The 17,455-nt window shown below is 27.1% G+C and overlaps 1 protein-coding gene across 1 annotated transcript in view; it reads left to right on the top strand.

The window, feature by feature from the left end:
* LOC107436315 (protocadherin Fat 3) overlaps nt 1–17,455 on the top strand; it is a 204,753-nt gene that overhangs the window by 69,335 nt on the left and 117,963 nt on the right. Inside the window, exons 6-11 of the mRNA XM_016047974.3 lie at nt 4,343–4,438; nt 4,713–4,808; nt 6,753–6,872; nt 13,828–13,959; nt 14,051–14,150; nt 15,579–15,688. Coding sequence (XP_015903460.1) covers nt 4,343–4,438; nt 4,713–4,808; nt 6,753–6,872; nt 13,828–13,959; nt 14,051–14,150; nt 15,579–15,688 — 654 coding nt within the window. The remainder of the gene's footprint in view (nt 1–4,342; nt 4,439–4,712; nt 4,809–6,752; nt 6,873–13,827; nt 13,960–14,050; nt 14,151–15,578; nt 15,689–17,455) is intronic.

Genomic DNA, 17,455 nt, shown 5'->3' with positions numbered 1-17,455 from the left:
CTATATGTATATTCATATAATTGAAAATATCTTTTGTGATGTAACTCTTTCAAAAGTACATAAAAATGGTTGCCAGCAGGGGTGTACATGTAGATTTATTAAATACACTTTGTGCGCCACCTAGGAGCCAAATCTAGAACTTGACACTCGAAATTTTTGCTCTGTTACAATAGTACCCTGTTACATTTGACCCCACTCTCCCCTACTCTCATTTAGTACTAAGACATTCATTTCAGACAACGATAAAAAAAAAATTCGATTGAATAATAATTATTGCGTGCGTTATATGTCAGACAAGATTGTGGAATTGCCATATTAAAGAATTATGAAAATATGAAATTTAAATTTTATAGCCAACAATTTTTTAAAAAATTTATATAGCTGTTACGGGTTAATTTTTCCAACAATTTAAGCTTTTAAGTTTTAACATACTGTGAGATAAATCTTTCAACTATTGAAAGTCTTATGTTAATGTTTCATTTAATTGAATTCATGCATTAAAGTTACAATGAATGAGTGGATCATTAATGATATTCTATGTTACACATCGTGATTAATATAAAAATTATGGGTAATCAAAATACAATTATGAATGTATATAAAAAAAGATATTTTCTCTTGCTCTGTAATTAGTAAATTTAGTAAAATGTATTGAAAAAAAAAGACTAAAATCGTAATAGGTTTACCATTTTGAATGCACTAGTTCAACTTGTCGTTAATTGAAAAAAAATTTTCTTAATCAAGCTTCAAAAATATTTATACTGCCTACAGTTGTATCTTATTTTCCAACAATTTTATATTTTTAGCGCAATCAGATTTTAACTCATGTCACGGCGTCCTACCATACGAGGTTTATTATCCACTATATAGATAAAGACTAAAAAGAATTTGTCGTTGCATTTAAACTATATGTATTTTCGGCTTACCGATTCTATTGAATCTGTGGTTCGATATTGATATATATTGGATTTTGGAAACACTGATCTAAATAATAATACACATGATTCAATGTATTTGGGAAATGAATACTTTTATATTGCATCGAGAAAGTTATTTCTGAATTATAATAGTTCAAAATTGAAATTAATGCTTAATTGAAATTAAATTGTTCAAATAAATCATTGAATCTATGATTAGATATGGAATTATTATATATCTGCTGGAAAAAAAATCTTTAAAATTATAGTCCTGTATGAAATAACATTTCTGGTAAAGCAAAATCCTAGTAATTCTGGTTAATAAAAAATAAATATATGGTATTTCAACATTCTTCATTTGGTAATTTTATCTTTCATATATAGCAGTTTTCCGAAATTCTGGTTTTTAAGATTATAGTTCTTATTTACCCACATTTAGTAAAAAATACAAAATTGAATATAAATGTAACGAAATAAAAGATTTTTGTGCCACGCGCTACGATATCATGATAAAATTAAAAAAAAAAAAACATTGCAAACATTACAAAATTTCATCACACATCATAAAACCATATTTTATTGCTAATTTTACCGAATTGCTACTGTAAAAAAGTACGAAGCTTTTTGATGTTCCCATAGAGTTAAAAACAAGGTATAGTCTATCATATTATAGCAGTTTTGACCATACACTTTTTCTTAGAGTGATATTCATAATAAAACGTGCAATTCAAATTTCTTGAACCATGCATGACTTAATACCGAGAAACTCTGTTTTAAAAAAATCTATTTTTTTTACTATTATATATTACTGCATTTAAACTTCTAGTTTACACAATGATAAACATAAATTGTTTGCGTATTCTGATTAAATTATGTTTCAGAGAAACTATGAAACAACGTTTAAAAATACGCGTAGCTTATTGCTCAACAAAATAAGCTACTTCGAAAATAAAAAATCACTTTCATTGCAAACTTAAATAAACGTTTTCCCAAAATAAATAAATTATTCGAAATGAAATGTCAGGAACGCTTTTTAATTGCTCATTACGAGAGCAATGTTTCTTTTAAAATAATAAATTCATATCACCTCTTTTCACCAAGAGCTCTATTCAACAGCTTTTCGGCTGAAATACGATTGGTGTAAAACTAGGACGAGTAATAAACGTCTATCACTTTTCAGAATTAAATGAATTTATGTTTCTGATTCGGCCGCCAAAATTGCCATTCGGTCCGAGAAAATTAATTAAGTAACGCAAGCTATGTGACTTTCTATGTACTATTGCCGGCAGCTCTCCTATATCGAGTTTTGTTTAAGGCTAATAATAAGTTTGTTTAAGGCAATAAGAGAACAGAATAGCAATTTGTTCATTCTTTTTAGTGCTCTGAATTGTCTATTGTAAATAGAATTGTTAAGTAGTAATAAAAAGTAGGATTTCAAAATAACATTGAATTACATTTTTAATATTTTGAATTTGAAACACTTTCACTTTTAATTGATAATTCAGTTTTACCGGGTATATCAAATATGAGTAATGGTGTGAAAAATGTTTTAACGAAAAATATAAGAGAAAAAAAAATTATCTAGTTTTGCTGTGCTGTACTTTGGTACCAAAGATCTTCAACAAATAGAGTATGCCACTGTTAACCCTGTAGGGGACGCTAGGTCAAATGACAATATTTATTTTAATTTCTTAGAATTCGATGTCAACTACTTATAATGGTTGTTATGAACTATTTGCAATGAATTTTATTAATAAGCTTTTGAAAGATTTCGCTCAGTTACAAAGAGAATTAAGCTGTCAAGTAAAATTCAAGCCATTGTGTCGGAGAAATTTCAGTTTGAGAAATATAGAAGAAAATTGTCAGTCTTATAAAATTTTCTTATAAACAGTAAGACTTACCTTTTTTCTTACCCTTATTTCAATATGGAAAACAAAGATTTATCTAACGTAAAAATTATAAAGTTTAAATTTATTAAAAAATTATAAAGTTTTAATTTATTCAAAAATTATAAAGTTTTAATTTATTCAAAAATTATTAAAGTTTTAATTTATTAAAAAACTATTAAAGTTTTAATTTATTAAAAAATTATTAAAGTTTTAATTTATTAAAAAATTATCAAGTTTTAATTAATTAAAAATTTCTCACCATTATAGTTTTTAAAAAACTAGTTATATAGACTATAGTTTTATTTTGTTTTAATTATTTGACAAAAATAAGTCATCGACAAAAAATTTTTTCCATTAAAATCTCTTTAAAAACTTTTACCTGACCCTTTAAATTAAAAAGCTATTGCAAAAGACAATTTTCTTTTTTCTATATAGTTTGAGATGTGAAAGGGAAATTATGTATAAATAACTTTTTCCTTAATAATTCATTTAATTTCCAAATTAGTTAAAAAAAACTAATTAGCTCGTTTATTCGAAGAACATTAGTCTATATATTGCCACCCTACTTCAAACATCGTTTATAAGGTTATTTTTTTCGTAACAAGAGAAGAAACAGGTCGGAGATCTAAAGACAATAGACATCATAGTCTAAGGAACAATACCGGCCATTTTAATTAAAATGGAACAATAGATTGATTTCTTCTTCACTTTCTTTTGTTTTGGTGGTTGATGGATGTTTGAGTGTTTGTTTCTGATCCTAACGATGTGTCATCATTGAATTTCTTCACCTCAAATGTGGGCTTAATAATGTTTACACATATTTAGTTATCCTAAATATGTTTCTAAGTTAGATATTTAGTTTCTAACTATGTGTCATCATTAAATTTCTTTACCTCAAACTCAGGCTTAATCATGTTTACACAAATTTAGTTATCCTAAATATGTTTCTACGTTAGATATTTGATTCCGATCCTAACGATATGTCATCGTTGAATTTCTCAACCTCAAATCCGGGCTTAATAATGTTTACACATATTTAGTTATCCTAAATATGTTTCTACGTTAGATATTTAGTTTCTAACGATATGTCATCATTAAATTTTTTCACCTTAAATGCGGGTTTAATAATGTTTACATAAATTTAGTTAACCTAAACATGTTTTTAAGTTAGATATTCTTTATTGCTTATATAGCTTTTATAATTCGCTGATAATATTATTATTGCCAGTATTTTTGAATTTTCATCCTTGTACGCCTTTAAAACTTTTCAAACTATTCCACTAAACTTCTGGTGGTATTGTTTATTAATTAACTATAATACACACTAAAAGTAGTTTGTGTACTTGCTTTTACATCTATGTGAACTTACATGTGTACCTATGCTTTTGAAAGTAAAACTTTGAAAATCTTTTAGCTAGAGTTAATTAGAGTAATTACTTAGACATGATATTTCTAATTTTCCCAAAGAAAATTTGTCAATTACTCTGTATTTTTGTTTATTGCTAATGTATAAATATTTCTTTTATTTCTTTGTAGGATGAGGCTTTTCTACCTGTAACTGTATACATTCTAGATATTAATGATCATGCACCTGAGTTTCAAAATACACCTTATTACCTAGAAGTAGATGAGGTTAGTATCATTTACCACTGGCTACTTGTGTTATTAAAATATTAAATAAACCTATGATGTAATGTATTATTACTTTAACTACTCTGAAATGATTAAAAATAACAATGCTTATAAACAATTTATATGATGATTATTAGATTGAAAATTATTTGTAACATACTTTAAATTACTTAAAAATCACCATAATTTTTTTCCTAGATTTAAATTTAAAATAAAAACCATGCTTGAAAATAATATGCTATTAAATGATTGATAAAAAAAACTTTTTTTTCAGCTTACACCAGTTGGCCTTACCGTATTTCGTGGTATCCACGCTGTAGATAAAGATAAGCCAAACACAGCCAACTCCGACGTTACCTACTCTATTGTGGTAAGTAAATTTATTCACTTGTTTAAAATTATTATGGACAATGAAGTAAAATTTAAGGAAATTTTTTGACAAGTTATAATTTATTTTTTCATATGTATTGTACAACATTTACAAAAAGCTAAATAAAATAGAATAGCGCATTTTATTTTCCGTAAAGTCAGGTAGTGCAAATAAACTGAACATTTTAGCTTCAAATTTACTTTCAATCACACGAAGATCTTTTCAATCACACGAAGTAAACAAGCAAAAAATTAAGTTTTAGAACTATACTATAGGAATACTCTACTTCTACCTGAAAAAAAAACTAAGGGTATTTTTTGTACAAAGATCATATTAATAGATTAAATAACCAACTCATCCCAGGGGGTATTTGGAGGAAAAAATCGTGCCTTCGCAATGGCTTCCCCCCCCCCAAGAGATGAACCCTGATTGGATATATGCCCAGGCAAGTGACCTTCACATTATAAAATTGAATAGCTAAATAATACATTTTAATCGCAAATCAGGAGTTTGAAGGTTGATTACCACAAGTTGAAAACGCAAAAAAGTCATATAAATTTTGTTCTTACTCTCGAAGATTTAATGTTACTAAATTTTGATATTACTATACAATAAACTTTCGTTATAAAATTTAATAGCAAATTTGTTACGTAACACAAAAATACAAATAAAAGAAAATCTTGTGTCCGAAAAGAGAAAATATGAGCTAAGGATATCCATAAAAATAGTTTGATAAAATTTAATACGGCTATATAATTTTAAAATAATTTAGGTTTAGCTACTGTTGTATAATCTCAAATGTGTTATATAATCTCAAATACTGTTGTATAACCGAAATTTATTACAGGAATTAAACATGCTTACATAATTTACTTATTGTTAAATAATCATACAATTATACACTAGCCATTTAGTTTTTGAACATATATTTGCACTTGATGAAGTAAGAGCTATGATTCAGTATTATAAAATCGAAAAAAACTAGAGTATTATTTCTTGCAAGGAACACATTAAAATTAGCTTCAAGAGTTTCTGCAATACATGGAATATTTTTGCAAAAACATTAAAAAGTTAATAGATAAATAAATTACTAAAAGTGTCTAGGGGGTATCTCCTTTTCCCATTTAAATGAATAATTTTAAGCGAGAGAAAAAATAAAATTGAGAAAAAAATCTACGATAATAGATGTTAGTTAATTGCTTGAAAACTGCCAACTAAAGTTACTCACACCTATTTTCCCTTGTTTTACACCTTGTTGTCATTTAAAATATTATTCTAGAACTTTTCGATACTTAACGAAGAAAACAAATTCTGGTAAAATTACCACACTGTATGGTTATGGCATTTCTTGTAAAATAACCCTGATTATGGTAACTAAAACGAAATTATACGGTAACCAAACCATTTATTTGGTAATTTTTCCGTTCATGTGGTAATGATTTATAGGTAATTCTGGCTTTTGAAATTATAATTCCTATTGTCACACACTTAGTAAAATGTACAAAACTGAAAAATAAGCTCAACTGAACAAATGATTTTTATATCATGCTCTGAGGTATCATCATAAAATGACAAATTTTAATACCTTCGCCAAATTTTATCACAGACTATAAAACCATATTTTATTGTTAATTTTACCGAAATCATTACCAAAGCGCATCGGTAAAAATTACCGAGCTTTTTGTGTTCCTTTAGAGCCAGAAACACGGTAAATCTTACCATATTCTGGTATTTTTGACCATGCTTTTTTTCACAGTGTTTATTGCGTTTTTCTGTATTAAGTAATGCAAAGAAAAATAATTTTTGTGTCTTAAAATTCAGAAACATAACTTAATATTATTTTTATTTTAATATTTTTTAAATTTTTTTTTAGAATTTCATCTGAACGTTGCTATGTAATTTGATGGTTAAAGAAGAACTAACTCATTGTTTTTTGTTTTTTAGGGCGGAAATGAAAATAACTCTTTTGCATTATCTGATCCCATTGAAGGAATATTAGTCGTCAATAAACCTTTGGATTACGATTATGGATCGAGAGAATTTAAGCTTCTTATTCAAGCTTCGGTAAGTGAAAATAGGTTTTTTTTTCATTCGTATCACAAACAAAGGTAATAAAAACTTGTTCTTGAAATTAAATATTTCATATAATATAATGTTAGTATGAATAGTGGTTTTGAATTGTAAGAACATAGTTCAATATTTGATGGATTAGCTAGCATTTATTAAAGTAAATGTTAACTTTTTTTGTATAATAATCGAGAATTTTTTTAAACTTTTGACCGAGGTCAAATATTAAAAAATTCTCCTGGTGAAAATAAATATTCTGCGGAAAAATAAATATATGGATTACTGGTGAAAATAAATACAAATGCTTTATAAATTAAACTACTTTATAGTTATTTTCTTGAAGCATCTTTCGTATCAAACTGGTTTTCAAAATAGTTAGTTTATGGAATAGTTTGCTATTTTTAAAAATTTTTTTGTAACAGTTAATCATAAATGTTGAATAAAATTTTGTCCAAATCTAGCCAGCAATCTTTTAGCGAGCGCTGATGAAGAAATTTACAATTTTCACCATTAATATGAAGAAAAAAAATTTCAATCTGATGATTTTTTAAAAATGAAAATCCTTATAATACTTAAAGTCATTTTGTAACATAAAACTGTCGTTGTTGTTTATTAAAATTGTGATTGTTGCTGCGTCGAATTTAAATTACCATAAAATTCATTTTTGTCATAAATCATTATACCGTAATTATCTGAGTAATATTTATTTAATTAGAGTGACTAAGTGATTTTACTCACTTGTTACTATAATAATTACAGTTCATCAGATTTTTGTACCGTAACATGTTCCGGTAAATTTTTACCGTAATTTATCAGATATTTATTTACACTGTAGTTATTTTACCAAATTAATGTAAAGAGATAATAAAAAAGCATCCAAACAATTGTATCTTTTATATCTGGTCCAAAGTATAATACTGGCGGTAAAAATCTCATTAAAAAACTAATTAAGTCTAAACCAATTTCTTAAAGGATTTCGTTATTTGCATTTTTTAGATGTACAGTATGTAACATTTTAGTGGGCATGTAATTTTAATGTTAGTTTGGTTGGAGGTGTCTAAGATTAATATTGTCCAATGTTTTCATTACTTTTATTTTTCTTATTTTAGTTTAATTAATATATAAATATTTAAGCATCATTCTTAGAGCACACGGACATAATCATAAATATTATGAATGCGGAACAAGATATAATATTCACGATTTCTTTTCTTCTAAACGCGGTCAGTAGGCAAAATCTCAATCCGCGTATCAAATTCTCTAATTATATATTATGCCAACACTGAGACCATCCCTTTAAATAAATACAATTCCCCATCCTAAAGAAAATAAATTCCGAAATGAAGGACAAAGTGAACAATTGATGAAAACAAATCGAAAGAATAAAAGCACATAAAAGCTGCCTGTAGGATAACTTGTTTAATTATTCCAAGAATTTTTTTTTCTTCTACCTAACGGTGAAAACAATAATGAAAGCTCTCTATGGGACTGTGTATGTATTGATTTTTTTTCGTCTTTGGCGCAATTCCTATTATGAAGGACACTATTTGCAAAGCTTATTGTGAAAGAATTGCCGACTTTTTCTGTTTAAGTTTAGTTAAAACGACTTTTATGCACAAATTTCGTCTTAGTTCTTTGTTTGAAGAAGTTCTAATGAAGATAGAATCCTAAGAGAAAACCATTTTGATAATTTGATTTTCTTATCGATTTCAATTTGGTTCTTTTCAAACAAGTAAAACGGCCAATTTTGAGGCTGTTTTTCTGAGAATCTACTCAGACGATTTTCAACTTTTTTTTATTCGAATTCTTTATTTTTAGACTAATTTTATTTTATTCTATTACTTATTTATTTGTTTTTCTTTTTTTTTGTGCGTAACTTCTAAAATTTTGGATTTTTAACATATAAATTGAAGACTAACAAGATATTTTTGTCAATAATAGCTTTGTTTTCTTTTTTGCTCATTTTTACTTGAGTTCGGTGTGGATATTAGGAAGTTTGCTTACAAGTTATTGTTTGTAGAAAAAATTAGAGTGCCTTAACACAAATGGTGGCAACAAACCCATTTAGCATCGAAATTGATTTCATTTGTATGTGATTTTTCCCTCGCTATCTTTTTCTTTTAGAAAAATCATAAAGGCTCAAAATTATTGTTTTAGTTTAACCATAAAGATAAAATAAAACTGAGAATTTTTCAGTGCGTTTATATTTTACCTAAAAAAAATTATTCTCCTAAGATATTATTCCAAACCAGGGCTAGTTCAAAAGTGCTTTTGACCCATGTTTCCAGACAAATTAAACTGTTTTTCAGTTTCCAACTAAAATGGTAGCTTTAAACTAATTAAAGTGTTCTTTCGCAAGGCAAAAATTAATTATGAAGTTGTTTGGTTCAGATACTTGTCAAAACTCTAAACTTATTATAAAAGTATTAAATAATATATCTAATAAAGTTTTCTTGAATTATATTTTATGGAATGTAAGGCTTATTGGCTAACTAGTTTAATGAGGCTATCCAGCATTACGATTACGGGAAGGTGATCGCCAAAATTGCCACCTTCCGGGCAGCACCCCTAAAGACAATCAATAAAAAAAGGGGGACCATCTGGAAGGGTACGAACCACCCTTCCAGATGGTTTACCCCCGGGCAAATCTCAACATGTTTTTTTTCTTTAATTATAATTGCTAATAAGTTATTAAATCCATTTGGTGTCTTGGCGATTGTAGCCAGATCACATAGCGATTGTAGATTTGGTGCGACAGATAACGATAAGGAAATATTTCTAGGATAACTTATAATATAGGTGAAAATCAGACATCAATTGAATGGTGCTTCAAACTATAAAACTTAAAAAGAGGAAAAGACAAACATTGAAAAGGAGACAAAGCACCAGAACATCTCAAAGTTGTTGAATTCATTTACCAGATGAAGATTACCTTCCCAAGAAAATTATACCAATCATGATCTTGGCGAGAGTTAATAATGCAGTTTTAAAAAGAAACTTAACTATTTCATTTAAATAAAGTAGAAAAATAATGCCTTAGATTGAAATCCTTTAAATTAACGGTAAAAAAATTTTAAAAAAAATTAAAAGCTTATCAGAGTAGGAAGTCAATTTAAAAGAGCTGAAAATAAAAAAGATAAATACCGCGACTAGTTACTACTCCATTTCACGTTTTGTCAAAGACCTCGAGATGCACATTCAAGGATAAATATTTCACCAAGCCATTCATTTTTCCAAACGCCCCTTTGGGCAAAATAAAACCTTGAACAGTGATTAAAAATTTTACCCTGACCAGATACTAAAAGCATATATGTTCATCTTTCTTCTTGGAGGAATTATGCTTACTCGTCAGAATTTGAGCATTTTAAGGCCAAGGTCAACTCACAATTAGACAATGATATAAAAAAGATTAAATATTTTATGGAAGTGCTTACAGGATGATAAAAATATTATTTGTTAATGAAATTTGACACGTGTCATTGATCACGCGTTTAAGTAAGCGCATAATTTAAAAATACCATCAATCGGAAACGTGCACGCTTAAATTTTATTCTTATACATGCTATAATGAATGATTTCATTCTTTTTAGCTTCTTCGTTCATAGTTTAAGTATTTGTATAATAGTCTATTATTTATTAGATTTCCTTGTAGAGGGTAATGTGAACCAGAACAGTAATTATTGTTTGATTTTTGAAATTTTTTTTTACAGAATTTGGGATTAAAAAAGCCTTTTTTTGCAATATAAGTGTTGTTTAAAAAGGATTGTTTTTGATGTGACAAACGATATAATAGTATAAAACGTGTAAATAAAGAAAAAATATTTTCATGATTCACTCGATTTTATGATCATCTGTTTATTACTCAAACCAGATAAAATGTGTAGGACTTCAACGTCTAAAAATTTATTTCGTAAAATAAATATTATTTATATAGTATAGTATAGTTCATTATAAATTTGAAATGCAAATTCTAGTACCCGTACGAAAGCTTGCTATCCTCTAATGTTATATGAAACTTTTCTAATAATATCGAGAATTATTTGATGTTATCATTTGAATTGTGATTTATCTTCCTCGATTAATGCAGTAAATTCTATTCTTATCAGGAAAAAAATAGTCATCAAATAAGTAATGTAGAAAAAAGGAAAGATAAAATTTGTGGATTATGTTTAAAAATATAATATCTTTCACTATAAAATTGTAATTAACGAACAATTAAATTTACTTACAAAACTATTTATATTAATTAATATTAGACATATTACGGAATTTAGAAAAGGTATTTTATGAAGTTTAATGGTTATTTAACAGCGATTTTAGACCGAACTCCAACTAAACAATTTATTTAAATTCCTAGTTTGATACTTTAATGCATAAAATGAGCAGATTTATTGCATCCTTATCAAAATGCATAGCAAAAATGTTTGTATTTTATGATTCCTTGATTCTGTAATTAATTACTTAATGAAGAAAAGCTTTGGCGTTGTCATTTTGTTTCGATAGTAATTTAACTAGCTTCTACAGTGGTTAAAAAACAAATTATATTGGAAAATATTTTAATTTTCCACCTTTAAGTGAATAAAATTGTTTGTTTTTTGCACTTTTTTGTACATAGATTGGAATTATTATTTGTAGATGCACAGTAAATGCGGAGAAAAGGTAAAGATAATTTAAAATTTCCCTACTTGGCTACTTTTTTTTCAAAATCTACGCTGAGGCACCTCGAACTTAAATTTTTGGGTGGGGGAAATCTCCCCTTTTGCCGAATGAAATTTCGAATTTGATTGAATCATAAATTAGAGACAACAGTTATTTTTACACATAATAAAGAAACATAAGGAACGGAATTTTTTAAGCGTTCATAATTTTTTTTATTTTCAAATATAAGCAAACAAAACTGCAAAAAATTACAATTTTACTGCGAATAGTTTGCTAAAAATACGATTTTCGTAAATATGCCAAATGACCAGACCAAATTTGCAGAAAAAGGAAAATCTTCGGGAGGTCACAGCGACCACCTGTATACTCCCCTGGTCTATGGTGCGTTCAATTTAATAATCGTAGGTTCATCAATTATTATCGTGGGGTTCAGTGGATTTTAATCGGTCATAACATCAACACACCGACGACATCAGTTTAACAAAAAACAATTATTTAATAACAAACATGAATTTCCATGTTCCGTTCCTGTCTTTGCGCTCGCAGCGCCCTCTCAGTTAGGACGTTTCACCAGTCGATAAAAATCGCTAAGAAGCACGTCTATTTTAGCTGATATATGCTCTTTCTAACACTATATTTTTCTAACGTTTTTTTCGTTAATTTATGTTAATATTCTCCGGACTCACCAACTTTTTATAATGAACTTGAAGGGCAAGGTCAAAGAGATGGGACATTAGATATACAGTGTTTTCACTGTTTTCTTTGGACTATTGCCAACTATGAGAATGTAAAAAAAAAATATCTTCCCGTTATTGCCGGAGGCACAAAATAACGGGAAAGTGGTTATAACAGTGAAGTGCGAGTAATTGCTACCCTAAGAGGAGCACAATAACTACAATTATCTAAGGTAATCAATAAATCGATGACGAAATCAACACAATTATATAGAAAACCTCTATATGTAAAATTCCTTGCTTTTATTTCAAGGTTTCGAACAAATATAATCTAGTAGGATATTGATGATTCTTTCTAATTTTGAGAACTGGGCGTTTGCTATCATTTTTTGGGACCTTCATTGACCATTTATTTATAAATAATTAAAGACTTGAAAGATTAACTTCTTAAGTATATAGAAACACTTGTATGTTTTCTGTTGATTTACCAACTGTTGTTAATTCGTTTCCGTAACACGAACCATTTTACCAAGCTTTAATTTTTTTTCTAAGATAAATGTCCTTGCGAAAGAGCTTATACATTAATTTTTTTCATTACTGAAACCTAACATATTTATATTTAATATTTTAATATATAAGCTACAGTTTGTTCAAGGTACTGAATAGAAATTATGAGAATGTAAAAAAGAAATTTAGTCATATGAATAGATAAAACCATTTCAAGGATTTGTGATTAAGATGAGATTAAAAATATTTTCTTTGACATTTCAATCATAGCATAGTTCGAGTTAATCTCTTAAGTGATCTTTCATGAATTAAAAAAAAATATGTATATCTTAATTATCCGTGATCATACAAGTTTGAGTTAATAACATTTTAGTTCGCTTTTTTGGTGCAATTATACAAATGTAAATCGCTCTAACTAAACAAATGTAAATCATTTTAAATTTGTTGCTGAGTTTATGGCAAAATATATGGTTTATTTGTTTTCAATTCTAACATACATTAAAAAAATTTAAATTAAATGATTAATGGAAACAAGATTAAATTTCAAGGAATTTTATATATTAAGCTTAATTTAATTTAAATTAATACTTACAATTCCTTTAAATTCAATCTTTTAAATTTCGATTTAAATTCATTTATAAAAAAAATAATATAATTCTACTTGAAAAAAAGTCCCAAATTCAGTTAATGACTGAATTTCGTTCCTGCTATAATTGACTAAATTTATAAGCCAGTTTTACCATATTATTCAATGATGGAACAGTGCTAAAATTACTTAGGAATAAAAATAACAAGCTAAGAAGTCCAAACTAACGATCATTGCCTTGAAAAAGGACTTCATATGTCTTTTCCAATATAAATAAATCTGCTTTTTTTAAAAATTCATTTAACTTCCCTTTATTTTATATCATTTAATGATTTGTTTTTTGTTAAAACTTTGTTTCATTGTTTTACACGTATTGGATGAAAAATCGATATCTGAAAATAGGAAATTAATACCTGAAAAAGAAGCAAAGACATCAATTTAATAATAAAGAAAATACTAAGAAGATAATGTTATTTGTTTAATATCTGAAATATAAATAAAATTATTAATTACTTTCTTTCCTTAGGATCATGGAAGCCCAGAAAGCAGAAGTTCCGTAACGACAATGACCATTCGTCTGAAAGATTCCGATGATCAAAATCCGATATTTACAAAAGAAATTTATAAGACTCATGTCTTAGAAGCGGCTGCCATAACGGTAAAAAAAAAGTCATTCTTTAAACCATGAAATTTAAATTGGATTTTTGAAGCATAATGTCACAATACAAAATATTTTGTTTTACCTATAGGGAGCAAGAATCAGAGTAAAATTATCCTTAGATCCGCCGATTCATGCCTTTGATCAAGATGTTGGAGTCAATGCGCCTTTGCGATATTCGATAATACACGGTAAGTTACTGTGATTTTTAAACCACCCAAACTATTTTTTATTTTATAACTGGCGTAAAACAGCCAACCCGATTCTGAGGCTTCAAACTGTTAATAACCAACTCTGTAACACTGTAATTTTGAACCCAACCTTGAAGATAAAAGAACTGGATCAAGCATTGATATAAACTAGTCCTCTTGGAGGACTTTTTGATGGAACTAACTATCATTTGCGTAACATGGAGAGGAAAACCACGAAAATCTTCCATTGTTAGTCCATTAGCAAGGGTATTCTAACCCATGATCCACCTTCCACTGAGGGTATTTTGTGTTTGCACTGCGGTCGTTGCGAGCCGGGAGCAGAATTCTTACAACAAGCCATATCTAGGATTTAAACCTGGATCACTTCATAGGGAGGAGAGCACTCTATCCTCTGAGCCACAGCTATTTTATCGTAATATATAATTATATTCTGAGCTGATGAAGTTTTGGTCTAGTTTTTTTTTAAATATTTCTTTAAACTAATTACAGATGTTGCTTGAAAATTACGCTGTTTTTTCAATTTAATTTCTTTATTTTTGCACAAAATTTTTTTCTCAATTTCTGTTGAAATACAATTTTAAAGCTTGAATTATTGTACAGTTTAAATGAAGTACTGCAAGTTTAAAATTTTAGAAACCGTTGGAAAAGGTGAGGTGTGTGTAAATAAGAAGTGCAAAGTCATGTAGAGCTAGGGAATGTCAAGTGTTCAGAATTTTTTGAAAAATTTAGATAAATAATTGAGAAAAAAAGTAAAGATCAGTAATATTTGTGACATAAAAATATCATAGAAACAAAATTATGCTTATTTTAAATATTATCCGAATTTTTACAGGTCCTTACGAACTTGCATTTATGCATAATTAATTATATATTATTTATAAAAAAATAAAATCTATATTATTTATAAGAAATTATGTCATATAATTTTGGATGCAAATCTTTTTTATGTTTGCATAAAATCTAATTTTAATTAAAATGTTTTTCTTAATTTAATCCTACATTTAAAACAATATTTCTTTACGTTTTTTCATTAGGGCTTAGTTTCGTCTTTAATAAAAAAATTTTGGTAGTAAAATGTTTAGAATTCACGATCCTTTTTTCGATTATTTTCGGCCTTGACTATCTGTTTCGAATAATCCGAAAATGCATAAAAGTTTTTATTAAATGTTTTAACCAACCTTGTTCAATAGATAATACTTGCTATACTTTCAATAACAAAACAAATGTATGATTCGTATGTATTATTTTTTTTTTTACTGTAATGATAGCTTTTTAAAGTAAATCAATGTAACTCTTAACTAAAGAATCAGTTTTTGCTGCGAAACGATTGTTATTCAAAACCAATAAACTTACTTATTTTTTAAAAATAACTGTTACTTTAATCATAATGCTTGAATTTTCCTTCAGGTAATGAAAAAGGATTATTTGAAATGCATGATCAGATGGCAGATCTTTATTTAGTCAAAGAAATAGATCGAGAATCATTGAAGAGTCCAATTCTCACTTTGCACATTCAGGTATGATATATTTGTTTTTCATTCAACAATATTATAAAAACTTAGTTTTGGAAATCATTATTATACGTGGTTTGTTTCCACATATGGAATTTTAAGATAAAGTTTGCCTTGTTTTAAGTTTAAAATGATGGGTATTTTTAAGATTATTCATTAAATCATGTGTTCCAAAACCAAAAAACATCCTTGTTTAAAATAATGAAAGCAAAATCAGCTTTCAAGCCCAAAATATACCACATTGGTAAAAAGAATAAAAATTAAGTAAAATAAATAAGTGGATTAAAGTTAGAGAAAAACTATAAAAAATTTAAATTTTTTTTTTTTTTTTTTTTGCATTTAAAAATTAATAAACTAAAAAAATAAATGAAGGAAAAGGACATATTAAATTTGTATAAATTTTGTATTTTTTTCTTTGATTGCTTGAAGGATTTACTTTCATATTTTAAATACAAACTAAACAGTATCTTATTAAATTCCAAATTTATGTAACTAATAGACTATATGAAGAATAGTTTGCTTTTCTAACAAATTTTAATTTTACACTTCCTTTAACTTAAGATATGTAAAATTAAAATGAAGTAAGATATGATAAAAATTGAAGTCCAAATTCTACAAATGATAGATATCAACAAATTCAATAAATAAAAAAAAATCAATTTTTGACTCTTAAACTCTATACAGTAATGTAAATTTTTGTGATGATATTTGTCGATGAAGGCTTATAAAAACTTAGACAAAATAATTTTAAAGAAAAATTTAAAAAAAAAAATATTTAAGAAATAAATATTATTAGTGAGAGGAAACTAAATATGTATTGAATCAATTCTTATTAAAGACTATTATTTAAAAAAAATTGGAACAGTTGGTTCATTTTAATACAATTCTTTTAACTATTCTTACAAGCAGAAAATTTTAAAAAAATATTCTGTTCATATATAATATTTTAAAACCTTTGGTATTTGTGAGATTAAATATAAGTATTCTTTTTGGCATCTACACGAGATAAATTGAATTAAACAGGTTGATAAATTTAATCTGCTGATATATTCTTGATACAATTCCTAAGTAATAATAAATAACCTTAAATGTTCTGAAATTTAAAACATTTTGAATTTTTAACAGTGATTTTTGATTGAAAAATATTGCTTTCCTTTTGTCTTTTGAAATAGTCAAGATTTGCATTGGTTTCTTTGTGCTGAATAACTTATTTGCAATTTTATTTTACTTTGCATTTTGTTAATTTCATTGCAGATCAGCACTTATTTACAACACGCAGAAATGTTTATTTCAAAGTTTTTTATTTTCTAAAATAAAAAAAAATAAAAATAAAACGGATCAGTTGTTATTCTAGAAGAATCAGCTGCTATTCATTCAGAATTCGTCCAATTTGAATACCAATGCCTTGCAAACGAAAGAGAATGTGATTTATCTACTCGAAAGCTACCAATTTTTCTGGTAGTCTATAATTTACTTAACATAATACATTGACGCGTGAGCCCTAAGCAATTTCGAAAGAGTGTTTCCCTAAGCCCCGAAACAATGGTGACTTTCCCTTTCGCCTAATTCTCTAACTCGGTGACCCATTCTAGATCATGAGCAGATTCAGAAAGTGATCTCATAAAATAACTTCACTGATCGTTCGGAAAGTTACGATCTATAGGTGTGCAATTAAGTATGTTTTATTATCCGTCGTACAAACTTTTATTGATTGATGTATTTGTCAGTGAAGGGATGATTTTAAATGGGGTATAAAACATAGGGTTATTAATT

The sequence above is a fragment of the Parasteatoda tepidariorum genome, chromosome 6 (genome assembly GCF_043381705.1).
Source record: "Parasteatoda tepidariorum isolate YZ-2023 chromosome 6, CAS_Ptep_4.0, whole genome shotgun sequence".
Lineage (NCBI taxonomy): Eukaryota > Metazoa > Arthropoda > Arachnida > Araneae > Theridiidae > Parasteatoda > Parasteatoda tepidariorum.
This window is presented reverse-complemented; position numbering and strand designations above follow the sequence as displayed.